This window comes from Oryctolagus cuniculus, chromosome 4 (genome assembly GCF_051225735.1).
Source record: "Oryctolagus cuniculus isolate XC-2025 breed Fujian yellow rabbit chromosome 4, ASM5122573v1, whole genome shotgun sequence".
Classification (NCBI taxonomy): Eukaryota; Metazoa; Chordata; class Mammalia; order Lagomorpha; family Leporidae; genus Oryctolagus; species Oryctolagus cuniculus.
Genome location: NC_142870.1, coordinates 16,483,879 through 16,496,376, shown reverse-complemented (window position 1 = coordinate 16,496,376; position 12,498 = coordinate 16,483,879). Strand labels below are relative to the sequence as shown.

The 12,498-nt window shown below is 40.8% G+C and overlaps 1 protein-coding gene across 7 annotated transcripts in view; it reads left to right on the top strand.

The window, feature by feature from the left end:
* The window catches only part of MAP3K7CL (MAP3K7 C-terminal like), a 46,656-nt gene that overhangs the window by 24,915 nt on the left and 9,243 nt on the right, over positions 1 to 12,498 (top strand). For all 7 annotated transcript variants that reach the window (XM_089330596.1, XM_008267166.5, XM_051859473.2 and 4 more), the window contains one exon: positions 3,707 to 3,822. In XM_089330596.1, coding sequence (XP_089186722.1) covers positions 3,707 to 3,822 — 116 coding nt within the window. The remainder of the gene's footprint in view (positions 1 to 3,706; positions 3,823 to 12,498) is intronic.

The window sequence follows — 12,498 nt, the reverse complement described above, 5'->3', positions numbered from 1 at the left end:
GTAGCAGGTTTGCAACTACCTGAATCACCACCTTCTATCTTTCAGGGTGTGAATTAGCAGGAAGCTGGAGTTAGGAGTGAGGGCCAAGTATTGAACCCCAGCACCCTGATGTGTGTGATGTGGGCATCCTAACCAGTGACTTAACTGTGAGGCCAAACACTGACACCTGCCTTGTTCTTTCTTCAACTGATCCTTCTTTACTGTGAAAAATCTTGAAAATGTTATGGATAATAACCACAATCATCCTGCTAAGAGTATATAAGACTACTGAAAATATCCCAAAATACTAGCTATCCTCATGTATCCCAGCAACATGATCATACTATCAAACTATAATAATATCTTCAATTTTCCCACAATTAGGAGTACCAACAGAAAAAGAACAAATGAAATAATTCCTCACATAAACATTGCAAGGTGACAAGCTAAGGGAAAAAAGAGTTTTTTTTATAGAAAGCTTTTATTTAATAAAATATATTTCATAGGTACAACTTTTGGATTATAGTGGTTCTTCCCCCCCACACGCACCCTCCCACCTCCACTCCCGCCCCACCTCCTACTCCTTCTCCCACCCATTCTTCATTCAGATTCATTTTTAATTATCTTTATATACAGAAGATCAACTCTATACTAAGTAAAGATTTAAAGAGTTTGCACCCACACAGACACACAAAGTATGAAGTACTGTTTGAATACAAATTTTATTGTTAATTCTCATAGTACAAATCATTAAGTATGGAGGTCCTACATGGGGAGCACGTACACAGTGACTCCTGTTGTTTATTTAACAATTGACACAAAAAGAGATTTCTTCAGAAAATAATAGGTATAATTTTCAGTCTTTTATTTAATTACTGAAGCAAAGGTCATTTCTCCCTTTACATGACTGCTTTCCTCTATGCTCTCTAGCGTGAAAATCCCTTACCAGAGTTCTGGGATCTCTTGTTTGTCACATAGGAAACCAGGCTGATTTTGTGGTTCAGATACCCACAAGTTAGGTACTAAAATCTTATTTTAACGAGGCTAGATGGTATTTATTGGGACAGGATAGGAGGCATAGTTTTAGAGCCTTCCAGGAGTCAAATCCTTTAACAGGACAGAGATGATTTAATACATTGGGTATTATGTCCAGAGTGCATTGCTTCCATTCCCCTTCTTGTTAAGCCTGGTAATTTGCCAATGTAGTAGGTGAAAATTGATGAGTGGGTGGCACTTTCTGGGACACAGACTGAAGGAGCCAGGAGTTCTGAATTCCTTTGGCAACAGCTTCTCCTCATGGGGTGTATAAGAGTGTAGTACTTTCGTGTACTGCTTTTCAACTTATTTCTACATAGAAAAGGATAATGATCCCAATAGGCTTAGTTTATACTATGACAGTGTTCATGGGCAGTCAGAAAAGATACTGCATAGTACAATTATTCCTAGATTTTCCATGAATCAGAAGACAGAAAATCCACACAAAAGTAAATTTGATCCAAATCTATTTAGAATTCTATTTCCTTCAGAATATCTCTACACAAAGGGATTTATTTATCAATCAGATCATGAACTTTATTGAATTGCATTCTGTGTAGAATCACTAAGTATGACACCCACGGATATGTGTGTCCTGAAATAATAAAGAGGAGCAGCTAGTAAGAAAATCATTAGTTCTCAATTTACTAAGATAGAATTAGTGAGAATATGACTTATTTAGATACATAATTTACATATACAGATAATTGGAAAGAAAGAATTGGACTGAAGATCCTATTTAGGAATTCGTTCATTTCTTAGATTTTATATGGTTTTTATATAAATAATAGACAAATGTGAATTAAACAACTCTTTTTTTTTTTTTTTGACAGGCAGAGTGGACAGTGAGAGAGAGAGACAGAGAGAAAGGTTTTTCTTTGCCGTTGGTTCACCCTCCAATGGCCACCATGGCCAGCGCACTGCAGCCGGCGCACCACGCTGATCCGATGGCAGGAGCCAGGTGCTTCTCCTGGTCTCCCATGGGGTGCAGGACCCAAGCACTTGGGCCATCCTCCACTGCACTCCCTGGCCACAGCAGAGAGCTGGCCTGGAAGAGGGGCAACTGGGACAGAATCCGGTGCCCCGACTGAGACTAGAACCCAGTGTGCCAGTGCCGCAAGGTGGAGGATTAGCCTAGTGAGCCGTGGCGCCAGCTAAACAACTCTTTAAAAGATAATTAACTGCCTAAAAGTTGAACTTTTAATCACATGTTGGTAAAGCAGAAATTAGAATAAATTTAGGAAAAATTATTTCTTTAACTAAGAGCCAAAGGGAGCACATAAACAAGACTAGTGTCTGCAAATACTAGCTGATAGAATAAAAAAGGGAAAGAATGATCCAACATGGGAAGTGAGATACACAGAAGACCCATAGAATGGCAGATGTCCTAAACAGCACTCTGGCCTCAGAATCAGCCCTTAAGGCACGCGGATCTGGCTGAAAAGCCCGTGAGAGTAATTTTTTATTTTTTAATTTTCTCCCCAGAAGCCTTTTATTTAAGGGATGCAAACTTCATACATATCATAATTACAACTTTACAAACGTGATGATTCTTTCCACCATACCCACCCTCCCACTCACTCTCCCACTCCTCTTCCTCCTCCCTCTATTATTCCTATTCTTATTTTTAATAATAATTTTTAGAAGTAGGCTGTTAGGCTGTTGACCGGGTTATGATCAGGAAGATTTGCCAGGTCAGTCTTTGTTTTCCTTGTGGATGGGAGAAAAGGAGAGATACCAATCCAGGCTCTGTTCAGCCTACCTGTTTTAAGCACGGTTTTATTTGGGATCTGGTTTTTCATACAGCTTGGTCAATACTTGCAAGCATTATTTCCAGCCTAGCATCATTCTTCAGGCTCCATGCTTCAGGAGATGGCCTTTCTTGGGGCTGGCGTTAGGGTGCGGCGGGTTAATTGGCTGCTTTGTGATTCCAGCATCCCATCTCAGAGTACCAGTTCAAGTCCATGCTGCTCCACTTCCAGTCCAGCTCCTCTCTAATGCACTTGGTAAAGCAGCAGAGGATGGCCCAAGTACTTGGGCCTCTGCCACCTACATTGGAGACCCAGATGGAGTTCCTGGCTTCTGGCTTCAGGTGTCGCAGGCATTCATGGAGCGAACCAGTAGATAGACGAGCTCTGTTTTCGTTTTCTCTCTCGGTCACTATGCTTTTCAAATAAGGAAATAAATCTGTAAAAAAAAGAAGAAGAAGAAGAAGAAGAACATAGCCTTTCCTTTAGGGCTACTACAATCTACAAAATGAGATTATGCCTCTGGGTTACAGGAACAGAAAACAAAGGGTAATTTACACAGACAACTGAAGTATCTCCTCACCACAGCCCTTCTCTATAGCAGAGTTTAAGATTTCTGGGGAGAATTAGAGAATCACTTGCAGACTCATTTTTACTCCTACACGTGGCAGGTAACTGACATATAATGGATTTCAGGTCTCAGGCTCAGTCCCGTAATGCCCATGAGTGACACTGGGAGATGAATGTGGTGATTATCAGTGCGCCTTTCTCTGCGGTCAAATAGAATCAGAGGAACTCAGTCCAATGTTGATTGACAACGCTGTTTTCAGGCAAAAAAAAAAAAAAAAAAATCCTCCCTGTGAAGAACACTCACAGAGCAAAAATGATTGGCAATTTCTTCTGACACAAAGAAATGTACTAATTTCTCCGTCTTGTTCCTGAAGCCTCTGCCACCTTGTCATGACTCCGCGGAATCCATGCAGGTGTTCAAACAGCACTGCCAAATAGCAGAAGAATACCATGAGGTCAAAAGAGAGATTGCCCTGCTTGAAGAAAGGAAGTAAGTACTTCCCCTGGAGTGCTCTCACTTCTGCACTGTCTACTGGGCAAAGAGTAGGAGTGGGAAAGAGGGGATAGACGGAGCACAGGGTTGGAGGGAGGAGAGAGTAGCAATGATCCAAACAGTACTTGCTAGATCCAAATAGTACTTGCTACTTTATGGAGTAGCAAGAGGAACAGTGAAAGTACTTTCTATTCAAAATTTATATTTATTTTTAGTTCAGGAAATTGTAATTGACAAAATACCACCTATAGTCACACTGTGTTCTTTGTGAATGTGCTCAGAGGCCCCAGAGCACTTTGGCATGGGGTAGATTTTAATTAATACATAAACCATGAGGTTCAAACAGCAAATAAGGAAGCCATTGGGATAGCTCTTTGGAATAATATAAATGTATTAGTTGGTTAACTGTGCTTTATAGTCCAAGTAGGTTTTTATTTTGATAGTTTCTGTGACCATTCTGCTGTAGGGAATTAATACAATTCTATTAATTTAGGCACTCTAATTTTATTTACTCATAAGTGTTTGTTTCAGAATCTTCTTTTTTCCTTGTATTTGATTCAGCCAATATTTACTGCAATAGCTCCAAATTCTTTTATACTTTCTTTTTTTTAATTAAAGATTTATTTATTTATTTGGGAGTCAGAGTTATGTAGAGAGAGGAGAGGCAGAGAGAGGTAGAGACAGAGAGAGAAAGAGAGAGGTTTTCCATCTGCTGGTTCACTCCCCAATTGGCCGCAAAGGCCGGAGCTGCACCACTCCAAAGCCAGGAGCCAGGAGCTTCTTCCAGGTCTCCCATGTGGGTGCAGGGGCCCAAGGACTTGGGCCATCTTCTACTCCTTTCCCAGGCCATAGCAGAGAGCTGGATCAGAAGTGGAGCAGCCAGGACTCGAACCGACGTCCATATGGGATGCTGGTGCTTCAGGCCAGGGTGTTAACCTGTGTTAACACTGTGCCACAGTGCCGGCTCCTCTTTTATACTTTCAAAGCATGAGATTCGATTTTTTTTCTTCATAGCACTGGCCAATTTGTACTGACACATTTATTAGGGAAATCTTTTGGTTCATATTTGCATATCCTAGTAAGTGGTGAATGCCATTAAAGCACAGATGGATGAGTGTTGCTCACCATTAGAGTCTAAAGCCTTGTGTAGTGCATGGCACCTGGAGGCTGAATAAATTATTACTGAATGTGTGAACAATCCAAACCTATCGTGACTCTAACTTTCCGTTTCTTCTTCCTCTTACTGGAGTGACATATGACATGTGTCTATTGCTTGATTTTCAAGTAAAATGAAGTAGCTCTTTAGAAAAAAACTTACCAAATTTTTGGATTCTTTGAGGCTCCACAGAATGATCCTTAGAGTGTCTAACATGGTAGTAGGCAGTATGAGTTTTGGGGTCAGACTTCCAAACTTTCTGTAAGACTTGAACACATTACAACCATTTCTTTCTTCCTTGCTTTACTATATACTTCAAGCATAAAATTATACTTGGACTTTGGTTATAGAGGATTGAAAGATGTTTAATAGGAGATAAGAAACACATTTTTCCCCTTGTATATATATCTAAGACTTTATCTTTGGTCTAAAAGTTTTGATAAGTTGCTTGGATTCAGATTGTACATTTATACACTGGCTGAAACACTTAAAAAGTGTTTTATAAAGGAATTATTGAAGTTGAACTCAAAGGAGGACTTGTATGATCATTAGCCTGTAAGTGTGTCTTCCTCTTCATGTGTGTGTGTGTGGGGGTTAGGGGTGGGGGGACAGTTGTGGTATAGTAGAAAAAAAAAAAAAAAAACCCAGGTAATTATTTGTAAACTCTCCAGACTGAAAGTACTAGAGAACTTTGTTATGGAAATTAACTCTCCATGTGTGGCATTTTTTTTTCTTGGCAAGGCAAGACTCACCTACTAAATTATATGTTCAGCAAGTTTGTATTTTTGTATGTTGCATTTTAAGAAAATATAGGATAATGACATGAAAGTGACTCCTAACGGTTTTTGAAACCTGTCCTGGCTGCTTGTGCTAAGAGCAATGTTGATTGTGGGTGCCACCATGATATTAAAATAAGAAAAGGCACGGTCAATTTCTAGAAATATGGTGGCTAGCAGACCAGTGGAGGCATGTCATATAACCTTTGGGAGCAACAAAGAAGTGGACCTAATTAGCTCATGTTTATTTCTGAAGAATTCATTTTATTTCCTCTCCAAACCTATTTGAATTTTCTCTCTAAATAATTAACTAGATGTGGGACAAAGGTAAATTTTTTTAGTATGTTTCACTTTTTTTTTTAACTCCATTTTCCCCATTCCCACGCCTACCATTTGGGTTTGCAGCCTATTCAAATCTTGATTGAATCAATATTATAACTGCTTTCCCTGCCAATTCCCTACCAATTCTTGTTGCTAAAAAATTATAGCCAAGTCTTTGGCCTGGATTTCAAGATTCTCCATGGTGCACCTTGGTAGTTCTGTAGCACTTCTTTTTTTTGGTAGTGTTTTTTTTTTTTTTTTTTAGATTTATTTGAAAGGTAGAGTTACAGAGAGGCAGAGGCAGAGAGAGAGAGAGAGGTCTTCCGTCCGCTGGTTCACTCCCCAGATGGCCACAATGGCTGGAGTTGTGCTGATCCGAAGCCAGGAGTCAGGAGCCAGGAGCTTCTTCTGGGTCTCCCACGTGGGTGAAGGGGCCCAAGGACTTGGGCCATCTTCTACTGCTTTCCCAGGCCATAGCAGAGAGAGAGATCGGCAGTGGAGCAGCCAGGACTCCAACTGGTGCCCATATGGGATGCCGGCACTGCAGGTGGAGGATTAACCTGCTGCACCTCAGCACTAGCCCCTTGTAGCACTTCTGTCTCATTCCTTGTCTTCAGCTAGGCTAACTTTTCCCAGGGTATTACCACATTTTTGGCCTAAAGCATCCGTTTCTTGCTTTGTGCCTGCACAAATGCTACCCATTCTGAAGGAGCGCTCAGCTGGTATGCCTGTCCCAAACATCCACCCCACAATGGTCAGCTCTTCTTCTGAGCAGAGGAAAATTTACTGGAATGATTCTTTTGGTGCTTTTCAGCTAGTGCTATCACTAATTATCCATTTAAGATCAAGTCATGTCCTGATTTCTGACTATTATAGTTCTCACAAAGGTGGACATTCTTTAATATCTCTGTATACTACCACCCAGCATGGAGTTGTACATAGGGCCAAATGTGAAAGAAGGTTGTTTAGAGTTGTTGATTGTAGGTTATAGTAGTATCCTATGTGTGCATTTTTATTTTATTTGTAATTTGTATGCTTTATACTTACAGTATACAGTTGATATCATCAATAGAGTACTGCTAAGACAAATTATGAAATTAGGAAGTGTGGTTATATCTATGTTTGTAAATAAATGTGTCAGGTTTTCTAAAGGTTATTAATGATCATTGGTTTTATTAATATTTTATGGAAGCAGAAATTCATTTTGCACCAGATCTTTTCCAACAGTCTTTATTTTCAGCCTATTGGAACATATCCATTTGACCCAAGTAATTAGCTCCCCATTTTGTGATGACTCTGATGAGAATTTCTTTCCCATCTTTTTTTTTTTTTTTTTTTTTTTGACAGGCAGAGTGGACAGTGAGAGAGAGAGACAGAGAGAGAAAGGTCTTCCTTTGCCGTTGGTTCACCCTCCAATGGCCGCCGCTGCAGCCGGCGCACCGCGCTGATCCGATGGCAGGAGCCAGGATCCAGGTGCTTTTCCTGGTCTCCCATGGGGTGCAGGGCCCAAGCACCTGGGCCATCCTCCACTGCACTCCCTGGCCATAGCAGAGAGCTGGCCTGGAAGAGGGGCAACCGGGACAGAATCCGGCGCCCCGACCGGGACTAGAACCCGGTGTGCCGGCGCCGCAAGGTCCCATCTTTTTTTGTTTTGTTTTGTTTTTTTGACAGGCAGAGTTAGTGAGAGAGAGAGACAGAGAGAAAGGTCTTCCTTTTCCATTGGTTCACCCCCAAAATGGCCGCTGTGGCCGGCGCGCCACACTGATCCGAAGCCAGGAGCCAGGTGCTTCTCCTGGTCTCCAATGTGGGTACAGGGCCCAAGCACTTGGGCCATCCTCCACTGCACTCCAGGGCCACAACAGAGAGCTGGACTGGAAGAGGAGCAACCGGACAGAATCCGGCGCCCCAACTGGGACTAGAACCCGGGGTGCCGGTGCCACAGGCGGAGGATTAGCCTGGTGAGCTGTGGCGCCGGCTACCTTCCCATCTTTTCATAAAGCATAGCTGATTATGTTGCCTCTGGTGATGAGCTTGCAATAACAAGACACAAAGAGAGAGGCTATTTCAAATGAGTTTTTCTTTATTGGAGCTTTTCAGACCCAGCTTAAGGCTTGAACTCCAAGCTGAACTTCTCTCTCATCTCCAGAGGGGGTCTCCCTGGATCAAGTTTGGGAGAATTTGCAGAGGAGTGATAAGAGTTGATAAAATTATTATTTTAAATCATATCTATTAGATGGATAAAGGGAGTCACACATTCTCTAGGATTATAAACCCAGCCGGGGATGAATCCAATTTAGAGAATCACTTCTGCCTTATGACCAATGATTTAAGAGATGCTTGTTCTTGCTTTTATTGAAATTTCTTTATTGAGAAGTTTTATTGAAATTTCTCACTATAGAAAATTTATTGAAAGCTTTATAAAATTACCAAGAATTCTAACATATTTAAGAAGTCTCCACTATAATTTTTTGCCTCTTTCCTTTTAGTGTTTTGCATATGAATAGATATTTTAACATAATTATACAGTTATAGTTATGCATACCATAACTGTAAATACTCAATAACATGAAATGTGAAGCATGATTTTTTTTCAATAAACATTATGACCTAAACATTTTTACACAGTATATAAAGCTTTTTTGATATATAGTGGAAGTCTATGGATGTGAGATACAGATATTTTATGGTTTTTTGAAATTTAACTTCAAGTTGTTTGACAGAAATTTTTAAGGTATATTATTAAAGTATGGGCAACTATAAAGATTGCTTTGCTTCAGATAGAGTTTTTTGTCTTGTACAGTGGAGAAGCCACTTGTCTACTCTATGTCTTTATCATTATTTTAGATTCTTTGCTATTTAGAAAATTGACATAGAATGTCAGAAAAAGAGATAGTCTTTTTAAAAAATCAGATTGAAGAATGTTGCATACTCTTATTTTTCAACAATCCACTGGTTTCCAGTGTATTCACAGTATTGTGCAACCATCACCACAATTTTACAATAATTTCATCACCCCAGCCAGAAACTTTCTACATTTATCTTTATGAATTTGCCTATTCTCTGAACATTTTATATGAAAGGAATCATAAAATATCTTTTCTTTAGTGACTGGCTTCTTTCATTTAATGTTGCTTTCAAAGTTCACCCATGTTGTGTCATGCATGCATGAGTACTTCATTTTTACTTGTCAAATAGTATTTTGTTGTATGGATCAATAATATTTTATTTATCCTCTCATCAGTTAATGGATATTTGGGTTGTTTTCACTTTTTGGCTATTATAAGTAGTGCTTCTATAAATATTCATATATAAATTTTTGTGTGGAAGTGTTTTCAGTTGCCTTGAGTATGTACCTAGAAGAATTGTTGGGTCACATAATTCAATGGTAACCTTTTGAGGATCTGTCAGAGTGTTTCCAAAGTGCTTGCTCCATTTTATATTTTCATTAGCAGTGTATAAGGATTCCAATTTCTTGGCATTTTTGCCAACACCTAAGTGTTTTTGATTACAGCCATCAGAGTGGGTGTGAAATGCTGTCATTGTGGCTTTGATTTAATTTGCCCAATGGCTGATGATATTGCACAGCTTTTCACATCCTGATTGGCTAGTTCTATGTCTTTTTAGAGAAATGTCTATTCAGATCCTTTGCCTATATTTTAATAGACTTTTTTTATTATTGAGTTAAAAAAGTTATATAATTTTAGTGGGTTCAAGCAACACATTAAAAGGAAGTTTTCATAAGGAGCTACAATCAATGTGAGGGCTATATACTCGTTTCTTTAAAAAGTAACTAAAATGATGACTTGGGGAGCAACATCTCAAGTAGGGAAACATAGCAGGATGGGAGAAAGGTGCCTAAAATTAGTCCTGTTTCTGTTTCTAGCATATTAAATTTGTTATTTTTTAAAAAAGATTTATTTATTTATCTGAAAGTCAGTTATAGAAAAAGAGGGAGTTCATCCATTTGCTGGTTCACTCCCCAGATGGCTGCAATGGCTGGGGTTTGGCCAGGAGAGAGGAGTTTCTTCCAGGTCTCCCCAGTAGGTCAGAGGGACCAAAGCACTTGGGCCATCTTCCACTGCTTTTCCCAGGCTGTTAGCAGGGAACTGGATTGGAAATAGAGCAGCTGGGACCTGAACCAGTGCCAACGTGGGATGCCATATTGCAGAGGACTGCTTTATATGCTTTGCCACAGAACTGGCCATTTAAATTTGTTGTTAAGTTTCCAAAAATGAGAGATGTTTAAATTTAACCTGAAGCATTTATTTCTTTTAGGTATTCTGAAAGGCAAATATTTTTAAAAAACTGTATTTTGGGGAGTCTCTCAAAGACTTGGACTGAAGAAGGTGTTAGGCAGGGGAGTGTATCAAGGTCACACAGAGAAGGTTCAATTTTATCTGTTTTATTTTCTTTATTTCACAAAATGATTTTCTTTGTAAAAGGACCCCAGAGCAAGAAAATACTAAAAACCAAACCTTACTTTTATAGTCAAGTATATTTTTCTTAACTATTTACTAAGTCCACAGAAATTAGGTTTTTTTTTTTTTTTTTTTTTTTTTTTTTGACAGGCAGAGTGGACAGTGAGAGAGAGAGACGACAGACAGAAAGGTCTTCCTTTGCCGCTGGTTCACCCTCCAATGGCCGCCACGGCCGGTGCGCTGCGGCCGGCGCACCGCGCTGATCCGATGGCAGGAGCCAGGAGCCAGGTGCTTTTCCTGGTCTCCCATGGGGTGCAGGGCCCAAGCACCTGGGCCATCCTCCACTGCACTCCCTGGCCACAGCAGAGGGCTGGCCTGGAAGAGGGGCAACCGGGACAGAATCCGGCGCCCCAACCGGGACTAGAACCCGGTGTGCCGGCGCCGCTAGGCGGAGGATTAGCCTAGTGAGCCGCGGCGCCGGCCAGAAATTAGGTTTTTACCGTTAGAATGAAACAGTAAATGAGTATTCATGGGAAAATGGGATTAAAAAATAAATTCATTTTAATATGAAAATTTTAAAGTTTATGTAGTTTTCTTATAATTTGCATTTTTCATGAACTTTTTAAAGATCTCTTCTATGTGTGGATTTCAAATGTTTTTGGCACCAAATAAACTTACTTTTTATTAAAAAAAATTGTTTATTTAATTGAAAATCAGAGTTACACAGAGAGAGGGAGAGGTGGATAAAGAGAGATCATCCATCTGCTGGTTCTCTCCCCAGATGGTCACAGTGTCCAGAACTGGGCCAGGACGAAGCCAGGAACCAGGAGTTTCACTCGAGCCTCTCATATGGGTGCAGGGACCCAAGTGTTTGGGCCATCTTCCACTGCTTTTTTCTAGGCCATTAGCAGGGAGATGGATCAGAAGTGGGGCAGCCACTTCTGGATACAAACCATATGGATGCTGGCATTGGAGGCGGCCCGTTGTGCCAGAACACCGGCCGCAAAGAACTCACCTTTTTTTTTTTTTTTTTTTTTTTTTTTTATTTTTGACAGGCAGAGTGGACAGTGAGAGAGAGAGACAGAGAGAGAAAGGTCTTCCTTTGCCGTTGGTTCACCCTCCAACGGCCGCCGCTGCAGCCGGCGCACCGCGCTGATCCGATGGCAGGAGCCAGGAGCCAGGTGCTTTTCCTGGTCTCCCATGGGGTGCAGGGCCCAAGCACCTGGGCCATCCTCCACTGCACTCCCTGGCCACAGCAGAGAGCTGGCCTGGAAGAGGGGCAACCGGGACAGAATCCGGCGCCCCGACCGGGACTAGAACCCGGTGTGCCGGCGCCGCAAGGTGGAGGATTAGCCTATTGAGCCACGGCGCCGGCCAGAACTCACCTTTTAACTCTATTTTCCATAAGTTTTTTGGAATGCCCTTATATTTCTCTGCAGGTATTTGCAGGCTATGTAGTAAGGTGGAGGAAAAGCTGTATTTTCTCTTTCCTGCAATATCTGATATGAGTAACATGCATTCTAGATAAGGTATAGGGCTTGGATTTATTTCCCAACAATGGAGATGAACTTCCCAAGACTGACTGGGCTGGGAAGAATAGAGAACAGTGCCTGGTTTGCCGAAAGATTTCAAAACACATTTGCTAAGGAACTAATAGAAGAGTCATAGAAGTGTCTCAGTTCTTCACTTGGCTTGAAGAGACATGGGGATAGCCAAAGAATCTCATTTTAGGATTTAGTTTTATGTGAAATGCCCATATCAGACTCCACTAAGCTGTGTAATTACATTTAATGCCCTGAATCATAATAATTTAGACTTTATATCATGTCATCACAGGCAGTCCAGTCTTTCAACTGGAATCTCATTCTCAGATATCCCACCACCTAATCATCTGGCAGAAACTGGATTGAAAGGGACAGAATATTTACCTTTCCTCACTGAGAATGACTTTAAATAGGTTTCCTTTGCTAGGAAAGGAGGCTCCAGTCCAAACTCTGGAGAA